The sequence below is a fragment of the Mandrillus leucophaeus genome, unplaced genomic scaffold (assembly GCF_000951045.1).
Source record: "Mandrillus leucophaeus isolate KB7577 unplaced genomic scaffold, Mleu.le_1.0 Scaffold584, whole genome shotgun sequence".
NCBI classification, from domain to species: Eukaryota; Metazoa; Chordata; class Mammalia; order Primates; family Cercopithecidae; genus Mandrillus; species Mandrillus leucophaeus.
In genome coordinates this window covers 18,777-37,348 of record NW_012106297.1, presented here as the reverse complement: position 1 = coordinate 37,348, position 18,572 = coordinate 18,777, and the positions used below count along the sequence as shown (strand labels likewise).

The 18,572-nt window shown below is 35.6% G+C and overlaps 1 protein-coding gene across 1 annotated transcript in view; it reads right to left on the bottom strand.

Moving 5' to 3' along the window:
* The window catches only part of HMCN1 (hemicentin 1), a gene marked incomplete at its 5' end in the record, with an annotated part of 290,930 nt that overhangs the window by 270,874 nt on the left and 1,484 nt on the right, over positions 1–18,572 (bottom strand). Inside the window, 5 exons of the mRNA XM_011999163.1 lie at positions 424–545; positions 3,895–4,039; positions 5,566–5,829; positions 6,723–6,843; positions 17,423–17,529. Of these exons, the coding sequence (XP_011854553.1) occupies positions 424–545; positions 3,895–4,039; positions 5,566–5,829; positions 6,723–6,843; positions 17,423–17,529 (759 nt within the window). The remainder of the gene's footprint in view (positions 1–423; positions 546–3,894; positions 4,040–5,565; positions 5,830–6,722; positions 6,844–17,422; positions 17,530–18,572) is intronic.

The following is an 18,572-nucleotide window of genomic DNA, read 5'->3' as shown; positions in this document are numbered from 1 at the left end:
GCTATATGATCATTTCAAAAACTATTCCTTAGTCCCCGACAATAATGATAACAACAATAATAATAATCACTAATGTCTATGAAGTGTTTCTATGTGGCAGGCTCTCTTCTAAGTGCCTTGCATATATTACATATCATTTAATACTCACTGTTTCCCATGAAATATAGACTGTTCTTGTTGTTATGCTTTTTTTATAGTTAGGGAAACCAAGGCATAATTATTATCCTTAAATAATTAGCCCAAGGAGGGTCATGTATCTGATACATGGTGAAGCCAGGATTTGAGTTCTCCATTCAGTGGAGAGATAGACAATAATAAAATAATCATAAAGACAATTGTATAAACACAAACTGGTTAACAAACATCCCATTTCCACAGCTGCATTAATACTTGGGCAACTGCAAAGAAATTAGTGGTAATTACCTGATACATCAAAAAATGTCTGTGCCCGTCCAGTACCTGCACTGCTGACAGCAATGCACTCATAGAAACCTTCGTCAGACAAAGTGACCTTTTCAATATCTAAGTTCACACTGGCAGATTCTCTGGAGGGAAGATAATGGAAAACTTTTAGTTACTACAAAATAAGACCAAGTTGAAAGCAATGATTCACTATTTTTTTTGAAGTTTCATTCAAAAGAACAATGTAAATAAAATAAATTGATAAAACTGCAGGGTTCTTTTTAACTTAAAATGACACACTGTTTATATTTTACTAGAACATGAGGCTTTTCTACTCTGAGCAAAAGACACAACATAAACAATAATTATAGAAGTTGAAAATTTATTTAGGGAAATATTTTGTAGCTATGTCAAAATATAAGATAACAGAGCTGGCAAAGAAATACTCATTAATCCTCTCTCCTTTTAATTTTTCCAGTTTTTGGTCATGTCAGTAGGAATCTTAGACAAAGCAATTTAATTAGGCAATATACAAATTTGAGGTAGGAAATCTACTTTTTGATTCTAAGAAGATACATTCTCCTTAACTTTCTTTTAGATAAGCTCCACATGGGGCGATAGGCCATATATCATTCAACCTACATGCACAGTGAGAAATGAAAACAAATGATCAGTTTTATAGTTAAACTCTAAAAAAAAAAATCCCTCTACTATATTATGTACTCATTCATTTAATATTTATTCTTTGTCCTCTAACACTGTTCAAATTATTTCTCATTTTCCAGAAGTGTCTTAATAATAGATATTTAATCTTTGTTTCAAAGAGCTCAATGATCTACAAAAATAGGCACTGTCCTGTTTTAAAGTGTGGCTGAAATGTCAAAAATGTTTTCATAATTTTTCTCCTGTATCATCTGTAACTACTTATAACCTTAAAAAAATCAAGATACAGATAAGGTAAAAAGCCCACTGCAGACAAGAGATTTTCCACTGAATTCTGAAAGTGGTATAAAATATGATACCTTATGGTGATATCTCCAGATCTCTCCCCATCCAAACACACCATACTTATCATCAGAAACCAAGAAGAACTTACTGAGCTCTTAACTCCTATTTGGTACAACTGGGGTTTGTAAGAAAAAGTTAAAACAGGTTTCTGTGCCTTAGGAAAGTGAGAAACAAAGCAAGGTCATTGTTCCATGTGTTTTAGTAGCTGAGAAAATTCACTTTAGTTAAACATTGTTTCCTTTCAATTCTGTAGGCACTAACTACATGCCAGTGGTTCTTCTTGTCACTTTCAGAATGAAAGCAGAATACCACTTGACTCCATACCATACTGATCATGTAAGCTGTATCTTCGAGGCTTAACAGGAGTATACTAAGTACAAATTTGTAAATGTCATCATCTAGGAGGTACTGGTAAGTTTCAGGAAGGTAGGGGTTTGGAATACGTACATCTTTGGTGTTTTCTTCAGTGCCTACTTAAAAGCTGAACATATATTAGGATTAATAAAGAACAGATTGATGGAAATTTTAGAACAGAAACTGAAGATTCTTTGAGTCCTAAATCCCTTTTTAAAAATGAAAGTTGAGATAGAGAAAGGACAAGTAATTTGTCCAAAGACATACAACCAGTTTACTAAATGCTTGAAGAATGTTCTTTACAGTTATACTTGTTCCTTTCTTGATTATGGAATGTTCCATGAAAATAATTGTCTTTTTCATGGAGCCTTCTCAGTTGACATTAAGCACTATGCGGACATAATAAAAAAAGTTTTGAAGGGTAGATTTTGGAATAGGGAAAAGAACACGTCAAATAAAAATGCACCCTGCTGCTAATGCAAACGGATTCTCCCTTACATTCCCTGGTGACCAAAGTGACTGACATAAACAAACATTAAGTCACATGTTTCATGTTATTAGGAAATCTAGGGTAGGGACATGAGAGTGAATCAGAATTAGAGTATCAGTCTATCATCACTCATGCCTAATTTTGTCTCTAACTTCTCACCTCCAAAGAGTTTAATACATGTCAGCAAAACATGTCATATCTCTGGGCCACAGAGCTGGAAAAATGAGAAAAAGTATTCTCGTGGCTTACCTCCCAGGAATTGTGTGGAATTAATGAATTAATGTTTCTAAAGAATTTCAAGTGTCTTTGAAAAATGTTACTGTTTAAACATAAAACAGAATTATTTGATTTCACCAGCTAGTTATGTAGCTTCATCATTTTATATCCTGGTCAATTATGTTGCTGGTTATTAAATATACAGCTAAATAAATCATTAAGATATACTATGTAAGGGGCAGGAAATAATACAGTTTAATCTTTAAAGAGTAGAAAATGTCCTAGTTATGATGAACATTCCTGCTATAAATTTTTGATTAAAATAAGTCGCCATAAAGTGATTGTATAAGCTGAGACTGTCAAACATTTAACATCTTATGGAAGTTATGTTGATATTGAATTAATAGTATAAAAGTCTGATAAAACAATAATTCCTAGAGATTTTCCCAAAACGCTGTTTCACAGTAAGTTAAAAGGCAACACTTTGCAGAAATCGTTTTTCTCCAGTTTTCAAGGTTTACTTAGTTTTTATCATTAAATTACTTGCATTTGTCTAAAAAAGTTACCCAACTTCACAAGGAAAAGCTGGTGCCGTCTAGCCCACTCCTGCTGATTGCTATATGCGGGCGCCACACCTGCTGTGAGCCAGCTGTCACCCCACCTGCAGCACAGACCATGCCTCTCTGACCTTCTCTGCTCCCCTTCTCCTCCTAGCTCAATGGGCTTCAGCCATACTGGCCTCCTTCTGTCTGTCCTTCCCACATGCCCAGTCCATGCCCAGTCCACTCCAGCCTTCATGCATTTGCACTTGCTCTTCCTGGTGTTTGAATACTTTTCTCTGGATACCTTGTTGATCATCTTTCTTGGCATCTTTATGTCTTTGCTCCAATGCCCCTTACTCTGAATTTTAGGATTTCAAATTGGCCAATGCTACATCCACTCCACCTACCAGCATTATTCAACCGAACTAACCTGCTGTATGCTTACCAGATTCACTTATCGTAACACTTTAAATCAGATTCAGTAACACCTTTACCATGAAGCCAATAAAGCTAAAGCTTCAGGACCTCTCATTTGCAAGATCTCCTTTCAAGATTTTGTACTGAATGTCATTTTCACAATTCTGTATTTGTCTTAACAACAGACCGTCAAATTACGAAACATTCAGATTCTATAACACAGGAGTCAACATTTGAATATGTTCCAGTATTTATTATATTATTTATTTATCTTCTGTTTACTGTCTCCCTCTATGACAATATAAGCTCCACAGCGGCACAAATTTGTCTCCATTTTGTTCCCTGCTATATTCCAGACTATGTAGCAAGTGAGAATTTCCAGTGAAAAAGTACATTGCAATAATAGGCTATTTATATTTACATGTTTAATACTGAATCTTATTACTGACAGAAACATGTACCTACTTCAAATACTGGTCTACTCCAAGTGTGACTCCATTTCTGACAAAGCTCAAGGTAAAGGGCAAAAGACTGTCAACAGAGCAGGGAATTTGGCCGGGCTGCAGATAGTATCCTGGGGTTTTCTCAGGCATTGTAACTTTGGGAGCATCTGGGAAAAAAACAAAAACAAAAAACATAAGCAAAAAGGTCACAATGATGTTAAGTACTGTCTCTTAATCCATTCAAAATCTTTATGCTTAAATTATTCCAGTAAATCCTCTGCATTCCAATTAACCCAGATCACTAAAAATTACTTTTTCTATCTTTATTTGTTCAAGGCTGGTTGATTTCTGGATATCTTTATGAGCCCCTTACTACAGTATTCATTGAATCTAAGACTCCACAGTTTTTAAGACACAGTATTTTATTGTACCACCAAGATAGAAAAAAATGCTACCAAATAAGTAATAATATATCAATTCTAGAATATGTTTTTATTTCAAAAACATAAGAACCCACAAATCTCAGAATCAAATTGTTTTTCCAAAATAAATGTAAAAAATGACTTTTAGGAATCCATCAGATTTTGTAGCATTCAAATTAGGGGCTAAGCCAACTTTAAATATTGTATATGAGGAAATATTGAGATTGGTTCTATTCTCATCACTCTACAACTATTAAACAAAAGCTATAGAATTGTTCCTGAATTTCCCAAATCACTGTCTTATGTATGATAAATGATAATTTTTTGTCCCTCCACCTAATAGTACAATTTTATAAGCAATCTTATATCTCTGTCAGTCTATGGTTCAAGCTACAGTCCTAAAGATTGGGTCAGAGTTCTGCCAGGCGCGGTGGCTTAAGCCTGTAATCTCAGCACTTTGGGAGGCCAAGGCGGGCAGATCACGAGGTCAAGAGATCGAGACCATCCTGGCGAATACGGTGAAACCTGTCTCTACTAAAAATACAAAAAATTAGCCAGGAGAGGTGGTGGGCACCTGTAGTCCCAGCTATTCAGGAGGCTGAAGCAGGAGAATGGCATGAACCCGGGAGGCAGAGCTTGCAGTGAGCCAAAATCACACCACTGCACTTCGGCCTGGGCGACAGAGCAAGACTCCGTCTCAAAGAAAAAAAAAAGATTGTGTCAGAGTTCCGTCATGAGCCTTAAAAAATAGCTCAAGTACAGCTAAGCTGAAATGCTAGCTGACGCTTCCAAATAATATCTAATCTGTAATCTCCTCTCTACATAGTAGCAAATGTACAATTAACTAGCTAACCAACTAGACAAATAAAGGCAGTGATCACCTGTTGTTTACTATGAACCACCATCTATGGAGCAGAAAGTTTCTGACAATTGTATATAAACATTTAGCCAATTTAGATAGTTTAAGCAAATATATGCCCCAGGCTTTTTTAGAGGGAAAGAGAGTACCAGAATTTTCCAGTTCCAGCTCTTACACTGACTAATCAAAATTCTCAGATCTGCAATCAGTGAGACTTAACATGAAACTTTGGATGTGCTATTTAACAGCTAAGAAAAACTGTATTGCCCTACATGTAAATGTTCATCAATTTGGTGATGCAGTAATAATACGAAGATAATACTTTTTATTTTATAGTCCGTTATTTATCTATGGGACAACATCACCCCCTTAAACTGTCAATATTCCAATGTTGAATAAAATGATGTCTTACCTGGGACAATACTAGAAAAGGAAACACTTGATACTCTCTGGAAGAGGTAATCATCCTCATCATAGCCTGTTACTTTGAGAAAGAAAGCTTCATTTGGTGGTACAAAGTCAGAAATATTCCATATGCCATAAGGTTTTCGATCTGGGTAATATTTAACAGGAATAGTCTTAAGAGAACTTCCTGAGATACTCAAAAGTTCAAGAAGATCTATTCTAGCTGGAGCGGAAATTCCAGAAGTATTGAGCAGCACATAGGTAGGTATTCCTACAAGAGAAAGATTTTATCATTTATAAGAAACATGCAATTGAAGTTATATATCAAATAAGTATTTGCATGATAATAATATATGAGTACCATAAGGATGCCTACAAATTCTGGATCAGTTGCAGAACTGTTTCTACATAAAAGACCGTTTATGCATGACCAGAGAAACTTAGGAAATCCTAAGAAATTACTTTTATAGTATTTTAACTATGTTTACATGTTAAAAAAATTAGAATTGTGAGAACTTTATATAATGTTTGATCACATGAATACTTTTAAAGATAAATTATTTTGTATCTTTCCAGGAAATGCAGCAATAAAAATAAATGAACAATAACCTCCCCCAAATTTTAACTGTTACATTATAGTTAAGCTTCTTTTCAGCTAGAAAACTATAAATCTTAATGTATGAATAAAATAAGAGGAGGACAAGGTTTAAAAATCAATAATTTTATCTTTGAAATACAATGATATGTAATGTGTTTAATTTTTCAGCTATATATACACATTTTACCTTGACAATAGGTAATTTATAGGTTTTGGTAAGAAAAAAATCTCAAGATCTGGGTTAGTAATTCTCAAAATTTAGTAAGTGTAAGAATCAACTGAGGTGCTCACTGAAGTCCATATTCCTGGGCCCTACCTTCCATGACAGGAGATCTGCAGTGAGGTCCAGGAATCTTAATTTTTAACAAGCACCCTCAGCGATTTTGATATCAGTGGTCTTGGGATTACGTTTTGAGAAAGTGACTAGGCCAAGAGAATAGTCACATTTAAAGCTATGCTTCTCAATTTTATTGAATACTACAAAATTATAAAATTATAGACAGTCTGAGAAATATTTTTCATTTGGATATCTATTATGTCAATTTAAATAATATGCACATACAAACCTTGCACTGGTCTGCTGACTGTTTTTTTGAAGTCCAGGGTAGGCTTTCGAGAAAAGCCAGCTCGGAAATCAATAGTACTAAGGCCAGTAATGCGAACAGAGTGCCTTCCACTGCTTGAGGTCTGAAAATGTTTAATGACAAACCTGGTCAGCAGTTGATCCAGTATGCTGGTCGTATGCAATCCTCGCCAGTATGGGAAACTGCACAATATTTAATTAGGATTGATGTCCAAAAACTGAGGCTCTGATCCGGATGTTCTCAACATAAATATGATTCTATATTTTAAATGCAAGTTTTGTAATACATACCCCATGGGGACAGCTTTAAAAAACCATTCAGTCATATATTTCATGCCTAATGATAAAAGATACAAGTGTTTAGTCACTAATGAATGGGCTGGAAATAAATCTATAAAAGCTCCATGAGGGAATGGATCTTTGTTTTGGTCACTATTGATAACATAGTAGATGTTTAGCAAATATGGAAATCTTCCACAAATACATCCAGGTTCAATTCTAGGACATTACAGCGAGTGCAAGCAATAGAGCTGACCATTTTCCAGATGTGGGCAACCTGGCACCCTCAGCTCAGCAGTGTTCCAGCAAAGGTCCTCAGCATTTATTAAAAATACAAAGTCCTTAGTTCCAGTCCAGATTTACTGAATCAGAATATTAGGTCAGGGCAGTCTAGGAGTTTGCATATCAAAAACCACCTGAGACTTATGAACAAGAGTTATTTTATTACATAGGTTACCAAGATTCTGTCTCAAAATAAAATGACCACATAATTCCAGCATTTAAGTAGAAGTAGGAGATGGGAGTGAAAGAAAAAATTCACATAACACTAATGTACCAATTATCAATCTCAAACTCAACACTGAGAAGGCACATATTGAGGTATTATAGCAATGACAGAATGCACTGAAGTGTGTATATATATAAATTTTAATCTGGTAGACAGCCAGATTTGCATATATACATTTTAACCTGGTGGACAGCCAGATGAATTCACACCATGGTTACCAGTGGGCCACTTCCAGAGCTGTGCAAACTATGCCATATTCCCTGAATCACTGCAACTCCTTGTTATTTAGCAATGTGGAGAAGAAGGAAGAGAAGATCTGTCCCTGTTGCTACCATGTTCCTTCCTTATTGAGCAGAATCTCAAGAACTCAAAGGGTAGTAAAATGAAGGGGAGAAAGAAGAAAAAAACACATCATCATGAAAGCTGTTGCTATATTCTTAGCATAAATGATGCAGCTAGTTACTATGGCTCATTTGCATAAAGGTTACAAAAGATTATATGTGTAAGTGTAGGGATCTTAGTACCACCCTTATTCCATTATTTCTCAATGAATATGTTATGAATTCCACATAATATATTTAAAAAGGAAACTATGGATCATGACTCAATTTTAAATCAGGGATTTCCCATAGGGTTATATAAAACTTTGGTAATTCTAATATCAATTTCTTTAGATAATGTAGAGCTTTATCAAAGACACTATCACCTACTAATTTCATGTAAGTCAATCAGAATGTTTGATATTACAATGAGTTAATTTTTATTTTTTCACTAACATCATATATCACTGTTAGTTGCCTTGCTCCTCAGAAAGTCCCTTATGATGAAACAGCTGTTGAGGTTACTAAGGACAAATTTAACACGTAATTTTCCAAATGCCTGCTATCAAGTGCTAATCATCTGCCAAGTGTTCTATGCATAAATCAACTAACAAAGGTGGTTTTTAAAAATGTGGTGCTTAATAGCTGAGTGAAAAAAAAAACCAGAAATTATACAGATGTTTGAAAATATGCTAACCTCTACTACTAAATAACACGTTAAAGCAGATTTGATGAACAGGGAGCCCCTTATAAATTATATAAAATTAATGTAATATAAATTAACTTTGATCCTTCAAAGACCACACCAAGTAATAAAGTATGCAAAAGTAAGAATATAGGTTTACTATTCTCTGAACAAATATGAAGAGTATATTGCTCTGCTAAAATATGAAGAGTAATAAATAACAAAATATCTTAATTTCATGTGTCTATACTATACTGTAGAGAGTGAGAATGTCTTTGATGAATTTAAAAGTATTTGTAAATAAAAGATATCTTCAAGTGAGTCCATTTTTATATGCAATTAATCCAACTCTGGGCTAACCAGGGTAATGGAAACAAAGGACATCCCAAATAAACTAACACTGCGGTTTAAATATATAATAAAAAGAAAAAAATGAGCTAATTTAAAGTTTTTAAAATAGTTTAGTATTAAAATAGCCTCTGATGTTAATTCATGCATTTATCATTATTTAATTATTCTCTTAAAAGAATTCTAATACTTGAACAGTATTTTAGGCACACTAAACACCACATATATTTCTTCATGAGAAAGTGCCAATAGTTTGATATCTATTAAAGTAAGCTATTGTTTTCATCTCTTTCTTATCTAAGCTCCCTTTAAAAAACATTAGTGTGAAAGAAATAAACAGGTTTTATGTATAATGAGGGTATAACCCATCAATAAATGGAAAAGGGAGGAGAAAAAAGCACTAACATGCACAAAATGCACACACTATATATAAAGCTTCATTTTTTTATACAAATTCTCACTTTTAATCCTCACAAAAGTCCCCGTGAGAGAGTATTATTATCACCTTCACTTCACGGATCAGAGAGGTTAAGTGACTTGCTCAAAGTAACAGATACAGCAGGCGGCAAAGCTGGAGTCTGAACTCGGTGAAGCTCCAGAAACCAAACTCTACAGCTACCCCATACGTTTCTCATGATGATCTCAATGAATTTAATTATGCTGGTTTGAGGGTAAATGTTGAAATATGCTGAACTGCTTTACACAATAGGAGGAGAGTTATATGGAACTTCTGGGACTATCCAGAAGAAAGAAGCAGAGAAATGTAATGGGGAGGCGAGGGGGTGGTGGCCAAGGAAAGAGCAGGAAAAGCATAAGGTGCTTTATGACATAGACCCCAAATCTACGAGCAAATCTACCAAATTCACAAAATGCTTGCTATTGATAGATTTCTTTTGATATTTTGAAGGGGCTGAGTTTTGCCCTACATCAAAGTACAAAAGGTTATAATCAACACAAATAATCAGAAGGCAATGAGACTATAAGCAAGAAAGCTTTTAGGAAACTGCAGGAGTGTTGGGAGAAGACTCTGGAGTCTCGTGAGTTACCTGTTAAGGTTAGAGGAGAACTAAATGACATGAAGGTCTTGGAGGGGCAAAGAAAACTAAGCTAATTCTGTAACTGAGTCAAGCAAAGAGGAGGTCCAGCCGTATTTTTTCCCTTCCCTTCTCTTCCAAATTATTTTAGCCATTTTAATACATTTTTAATAAATGTAATAAAAGTATATAAATGTATGTCATAAAATTAGTGAGGTCAAAATTACTGTCTTAATGTCTTTCTATTTGGTCTTTTATATCATCTAGATTCAACCTGTGGGTTATATTAAAATTAGAATATGGCTCCAAAAAGCACCTTTCCACTACATAATGTCTTGAACTTTTACTCCTGCAGAGTTACCCTAACCTCATGGCTTCTGTAGATAAGAGGGTAATCTAGCAGCAGCATTCAGGCTCAGAGCATAACAGGAAACTTTCTAGATATCAGATGTTGAACAGGGTTTATCTGAGCTAGGAAGAGTTGTGTTTCAAAGTCAATTTATTCATAAAATTTCTAAACGTATATAATGAGCCACATTACTCTTCTGAATGAGTAGCATCACGTTCATTAAGTTGTGAAGGGGTCTGAGTCAGGAATACACAGGCTGCTGCAGTGTGAGCAGATGTGAGGTAAGGTCACGGTTTGGCAAAGACGAGGTTACACTAGATGTGATAGTTAAAATTAGGTATCAACTTGATTGGATTGAAGGATACCTAGAGAGCTGGTAAAGTATTCTTTCTGGGTGCATCTGTGAGGGTGTTGCCAAAGGAGACTGACATTTGAGTCAATGTACTGGGGGAGGAAGACCCCCCTCAATGTGGGTGGGCACTATCTAGTTGGCTGCCAGCACGACTGGAACAAAGCAAGTGGAAGAAGGTGGGATAAGCTGGCTTGCTGAGTCTTCTGGCTTTTGTCTTTCTCCCATGATGGATGCTTTCTTCCATTCCTCCTGCTCTTGGACAACAGACTCCAGGTTCTTCGGCCTTTGGACTCTTGGACTTACACCACTGAGTCCAAGGGGCTCTCGGGCCTTTGGTCACAGACTCAAGGCATCACTGTTGGCTTCCCTGCTTTTGAGGGTTTTGGACTTGGACTGAGTCACTACTGGCTTCTTTCTTCCCCAGCTTGCAGATGGCCTATTGTGGGACTTTGACTTGAGATTGTGTGAGCCAGTTCTTCCTAATAAGCTCCCTTTCATATATGTATGTATCCTATTATTTCTGTCCCTCTGGAGAACCCTCATACAGAGATACATATTGGTATCCTAAAGTTGTAAATAGGTAGCCTTGACCTACAATGCAGTAAGGGAAAAGAAGGAGCAGAGTGAACCAGAGTCTAGGTTTCTGAATTGGAGTGAGACTACCAAGAATGAAGGAGCAGGACAGGCTGAAGGACAATGGAACAAGCACCATGGAGAGCTCCAGCGGAAAATTACTTGCTCCTCTGAGATCTCAGCTCAGATCTTCCTGGTCAGCTCTACTGCAGATGGATTTACTTCTTAGTTTAAAGGCAAAGGCCTGTTAAATGCCTGCCTACATTGAAAGTCCCTTCAAGGCAGTAACTATTTCATATTCATCACCACAGAATGTCACTCAGGAGGCATGTGATAAATGTAGGTTTTGTGGGTTTAATAAATGACATGAAAACCATCCATGCACCTAGTGTTGATGTTTTTTCTTAGATTTTCCTCAGACCAGCTAATGCCATACTTATCAAGAATTCACTAAATGTTTCTAGATGCATTATGCTAAGTATGTTCACATATTATCTCTTAAAACCCTATTATATCCAAAGATAATTTTATGGCACTACAAAGAAACAGAGACTCAAAAGAATGATATTTATCTAGGTATAGATAGCAACTTAAATGGCAATTATTCCAAGTTCAATGTCTTTCTCAGGTACCTATGTCTGTGCATGGTATTTTGGAATAACATAATTTCTGGGTAGATTTACACCCTATGGCATATAAAACAATAACATTCTCCAACTATTTCTTTGCCATTCTACATTTCTGAGTACCCTTTCAGTTAGGAAAAGTCAGGTCAGTGGGGTACTAATAAATTCCTTTCTAACAAAAAAAAACCCCTAATTTTTGTCATTTTTCAATTTCTGTGGTGTAAATGTTCCCATCATAGCTGATTGCTAGCTCCCAACATGATGTTGCTGAACACAGAGCTAGGAAGAGAAACGTATCATTGACTCTCTATGAGTCGTTATGAGCCGGCTCTAGTATACCATTAGGCCACAATAACAGCTTGCCTACTGGGTAATAAGAGAGTGAAATGTGTCACTTCTGGGATGAGACAAAAGTAACAAATTTCTTTTTATTTATTCACTGCCACATCCTCCAGGTTTTTCCCTCATTAAGTGACTGAAGATGCTGCATGTTCTAAATTATGGTAGAGCCACCATCAGCTTGGGTTCCTGAGTGACTGTGAAGCAGAATACTCTACCAGACCCCATGGAATACAGAACATTAGTGAGGAATTAACCTTCCTGTACTAAGCCAGTGAGAATTCCTCCTAGCACTAAATATGAAACCTTACCTTTTATAAATTGAATTAAAATTTGATTGATAGAGATGGTTTTTCCCTCTCCAATAGAGTTTCAATGTTTTATAAAATGGTAAATGTGCCCAAAGTAAGACAAACACAAAAACTAAAGAAAAATTCAAGTATATGTGCATTAAAAGAAAGTAAAGATACAATGTATGATTTACATATATTCAAGAGAATAACTAATTAACCTGTCAGAATTCATGTGCCAACATTATTAGCAACAACTAATTCATGTATCAGAAACTGCTGAAGCACTTTATCAATATCTCATTTAACCATGACAATATTGAGTAGCCATTATTTTACCTCACTTTCCTCAGACTTAGAGAGGTTAAGTAATTTCTCCACGAACAAAAAGACATTAAGCAATGAATCTTGAATTCAAATAGATGTCCACCTCTTTTCAAAATTTGCTCTTAAGTTTTAAATTCTTTCCAAATTAAAGAATAGATGGTTCCAATAAAATATTTATTAAGAACCTACTGTGAGTTAGGCATTGTGTCAGACAAAGACACAATCATGGAAGCTAGATTTAAATACTATTATTTTGTTGGGCATTATGCGTTTGGAGAAATGTGTGATAAGGAAATTTATTCAAAACATAAATTCTGCTTAAATACACACACACACACATATGCACACACATATGCATATAAATTTACATATACCCAAGTGCATGTGTACCTAAGTGTACACATATCTTTTTTATAAAGGAAGCATTCTATTTGGTTGACAGTCTGATATTGGCAGGCCAAAAAACTGGAAATTATCTAGGAAAAATCTATTATCAAACATTCCCCTGACCCAAAACACTAATGCTACACCTAATCTATTTACTTAACACACCTTGTATAGACTACAGGCTTATTCATAAGAGTCACCAGGAAAGACTAATAGGAGGCCAGCATACTAATCTTCATGTGTGGTCCTTTCAGACTTGAGGTTGATTTAATTATGATTCCTAAACAAGCTTATGCCACTTGAGTAGGATTTTTAAAATATCCTTACCCTGTAGAAAATGCATTAGTAGGCTCTGGCTACCAATGTAACTATCCAAAACCAAAATATTTCTACTAGTCTCAGAATCTCAGTATAATTATGTGGTTGGGTACCCGCCTTTCTGTACTTGGGAGATTATCTAAAGACAGTTTATCCAAATATACTTAATAGAAACATACCCCAGGGGATATGTTAAATTAAATGATCACACTGATGATCCTAGACTAATATAAACATTTGTACCACCTAAACCCATTGGGTGCTGACAATTATCTAATGTCTTTGCAGGGAGTTTTCTTTGAAAAGCAGAGGACAAAATTTGGCTCAAGAGTTTCTGTGGTTACATTCTAATACTCTATATTAGTTGCTGAATGGAAAAAACATATTGCTTCTCAGAAATAAGATCCATGATCTGTAGCTTTCCTACAAATGGAAATTTAGGAGCATAAAACAATCTTCTCTTCTGTTTTTAATAAAACTTTATGTTTTTCCAGTTACTTCTTTTTAACATGCTTTACCTGCATCAGAGGAAACCTAAAACATTTGAGTGTTTATGTGAATTATACAAATGAGTTGACTCATTATCTCTGCTTAGTGAAAGTGCCCTAAGATGGAACAGTAAAGTACTTACCAGAAAAATCACAAAAGAAAAGAAACTGCCACTCTCTTATCATTTTAAATCATTAAACATATTAGTGTTCCATGCTAGCACCTCCACTATAGGCTAACTAAACCAGTTCTTCTGCCTGCTTCCCTGGATATCCTCAGAATAAATGTATTAATTTTTATTCATAAATATTTATGTAGTTCTTTCTCAGGCACTGTGGCATATACTAGTGGCAAAATCTGATCTATAGAAGAAAAGAGACAGAAAATATGTATAGAAATAAAAATGACAAGGGAGAAATTAATCCAAAAGGGAAGTGCAGAAAAATTTAATAGAAAGCCAGAGAGAAAAGAGCATTTTAAGGAAAAAAAAAATCTGACAAAGTTTGATGAAAGTTTTGTCATTTGAGCTGAACTCTGTGGGATAGTTATAAGTCAGAATGGAAGAAAAGGCATTATAAAGGGAAGGAAAAGCTTGGAAGAAAGCATGGGGTAAGAGAATGTGGTGGGGGGAGAGAGACAGTACAAAATTATATATGACAAGAATGTAAAAACAAGTGATAGAAGATAACTAGAAAGACTGGCTTAAGGCTCAATTGGGTGGTCCTTGAATACCATGGTAACGTTGAGTAATAGATCGTTCTCCATATTTGGGATAAAAACTGTATGTGAAACATTCAAAAAGCTACTATTAATTTTAGTGATAGAGCAGATCTTTTCCAGATAGTCAAGCGCATGGGAGATAGCACCAGGGATACACTATCTAATCTCAGACATTTCTCATCTTGAGAAAGTGCACATGTAAAACATTTATCATTCATCAGACATCCAAAAGGGAAATCCAAAGTCAACAGATTTTATGTCATCAGATTCAGTTCAATTTCCTTTGCATCAACCTGATACATTCTTTTGGTATTTCATATAGAAGCAAAATAAGTTTATTATTTTTCAGTTTCATTATAATGCTTACTCTTTGTTTTCTTATTGTAAGCACTAATCCTACACTAGAAATGCTGTAAATCAGAGCTGGAGGCTCTTTTGGTGAGGGCTAGATAAAAATTTAAGATAAAATTATAATAGATACTGTGTCTTTTTATTGTTCCCTTAATTATAGGAGACTGAGCTTAGAGACTTGTCTAAACAGAGTTCTCGTCACCTCCTCACCTGATCATAGCCTCTGCTCACTCATAGAACTAATCCTCATTACTTCTCTGTTCTAATTATCAATTAAAATGTGCTTCATGTCCATTAAGTAAGTAGCACAGAACATGGCCAAGAGCATCAGTAAATGTTTATTGAATGGATGACTGAATGAATACTTGTGTGAGGCACAAGGTAAAATAACAGACATGCAATATCCCTCCTCTAGGCAAGAGTTTTACTAGAGGAAATACCACTGGTAGCAATCCAAATCACCTGGAAATAGGTAGAAGTACTGCACAATAAATTGCTACTAACATGGAAGAATGGCATCACGTGCACGTATTTCACAATCAATAATGGATTACTTAAGGTCAATATTCAGAAAGCAAGAAAAAATTATTCCAGTGGACTTGCTAGCTCAAGATACTGCTGGCTAAGTCATGCTTAAATTAAAGTATTTGAGGGATGAAGAGACTCGACACTTATAATTCCTTCCTACTGTGGTCACAAAAAGTCAGACTCAATGCTAGTGATATTTTTGGCAAGTTAGTCAAAATAACCATTACATAAAATTTGGCCACATTTATTTAAAACATTGTAGCAGCAAAACAATTCGTCAATCTAATACACTCAATAAATACTAGGCACTATGTGCAAGGAACTGGGTGGAAAAAAAAACAGGCAGGTAGGGTCGTTTCTGGCCCATTCATTAAGAAATTACCAGATTTTCTTTCACATGCCTTTTCACCTATACCCTTATATTATCCACCTTGAAATAATCTATACAAGAGTTTCTATTTTTCCTGCAGGGCTTAGAGTTCTAAGAATAAAAAACTAGTATCTTACGATTTGAATCGATTTACAAGGTAAACATTCATTCTTTAAACTGGGGACATTAATAGAGATATTCTTTTTAAAAAAAAAAAACTGGCATGAAAAATGGCTCCTTGAATTTCTACAGTATATCAGCTACACATACGTTCACAGCAGCTCTATAATTTGAATTATGATACCATTAATTCCATTTTTTATGTAAAAAAAAGACAATGAAAGAGTAAACAATGTACAGGATATCTTCAGAAAGATTCTAGAGCAAGTTGTTTATTTGACAGCTGGAAAGAATGCTAATAGCAAGAGGGGAGATAATGCAGGAACGGGAAGAGGCCCTCAAAGGGTGTGTTTTAAGCCTTTTCCCACAGTGGACACCTGGAGTGTGTTCCCTTCAGGTGCTAATAGCTGCTCCTGAGGGGTGTTAATTCCTCAGCAGAACAACCTTTTCCTGTTCTAGGAAAAAACCTCTAAAGACACAGAAATGCAGATACTAGACTGGGAAGTACACTGAAAAGCCTGAGAAATATGGGCAAGTCACTCAGGTCATCTGCCACAGTGTGAAAAGCCTGAGAAATATGGGCAAGTCACTCAGGGCATCTGCCACAGTGGGACACACACAGAATCTGCGGCACAACTAGATCTCTGATTTATGGTATCTTGAATTTTGAGTGCATATTTTTTCCTCCATACTGCCAAAATACAATGCTTTCTTAAAGGAAATATATACCACTTAAGATAAGTTTAGGATACAAATACCACATTGTGCTAAAGAAAAAAAATGAATAGAAATCCACCAAATAAAAAAAGCCAACACAGCACTTGAATGCTTGCTTTGAAACAGAAACGATACTATTTCAGCTGTATCATATTAATTTAATCCTCAGACCAATTCTGTAAAGTAAAGGACTGTGACTACCATCCCCACATGACAGAGAAGGAAAGTCATGCACAGAGAGGTTCTGTTTTCCAGGCAGTGCAGCTGTGAAGGCGTGGTGTTAAGATTCAAACCCAGGCAGTTTCACAACACAGCCTATGGCTCTAACCGTTATTCTCTGTTGGCTCCATCTCTGATTATTTTGTAAGCATGAAGTAGATAATAAAATAAATCTACAGATTTGATGATAGGAAAACTATCTGAGAATTGTAAGTGTATCGTGTGGCAATGATGATGTTCATGGTCCTCAAACTGAAAACTACCAAATTCATGTGATCAAGACACCTCCTACAAACACCTATGTACATTGCTTTTTATTACAAGTACTCTCCACGATAGCAAGAGTTTATGTTTAAAAAAACCACTGTGTATACTTCACGAAACATGCCAACTTCAAAATAAAATAATAAACAAACTTTGTGAAATAACAGTACCTTCACTGTCCACATTCCAGCCTCTGGCTCTTTCACATTCACTACTTTGGCAGAGTTATGGATATTTAATAGCTCATTCAGGCCAAATCCCTTTTTGATCAGCTTCCCTGAAAGACAGAACATAAAGGTAACAAGCACAATCCTTCTCTCAGCTATGTATATTAGCTAATTTAACACTACACAAAACTAAGAGCATGATCAAATTTCAAATAACACTGGCACATGTTTTACTAAAGTGTGCTGCAAACTAACCCAAAGAGCCTTTATTTTTCTATACTGTGGCTAAAACACATTCAATTTCCAGTATCTATGACCTGATTGACACTTATACCCATAACTCAAAACATTATTTTATTTATTTCTAAAATATACTTAATTTTAGGGTGTCCAGGCATTAGAAACTGAAATAACAGATTACTATTTGTTATGCTGATTTGATCATCAAATGAGAATAACAATTAGCAGACTGTAATCATATTTCCGAAGCCAGCCTAAATAGTAACTACTACGGTTACCAAAAAAGTTACACAGAGTCACTAGAGATATTTAGATTAAATAGATGGCAAACACAGCAAACCAGAATAAATGTCATTCTGGAGAGCAATCAAAGTATTACTAACATGAGAGACCTGGGCATCTTTACACAAAATGTAAAACCTTAACCGGTTTCCCATGAAGCACAGGAGAAGGCTTTTATCTGTCATAGGAATAATTAAAGGAGGCAGTGTAATGAAGTAGTATGATACCATCGCCTACTGACCTGACATTTATCTAAAGTGTCCAATAGTTGGAACTTAGAAGAGAGGAAAAGCAAATTTGGAATTAAGCCACAGTTCAGTTTTTCACCTCACTCTTGACTTTCCCATGGACTACTTCTCTAGTTATATAAAGAAATAAGTTAGGCCAGGTGTGGTGGCTCATGCCTGTAATCCCAACACTCTGGGAGGCTTAGGTGGGCAGATCACAAGGTAGGGAGTTCGAAAACAGCCTGACCAACATGGTGAAACTCCGTCTCTACTAAAAATACAAAAATTAGCCAGGTGTGGTGGTGTGCACCTGTAATCCCAGCTACTCAGGAGGCTGAGGCAGGAGAATCACTTGAACCCAGGAGGCGGAGGTTGCAATGAGCTGAGGTCATGCTACTGCACTC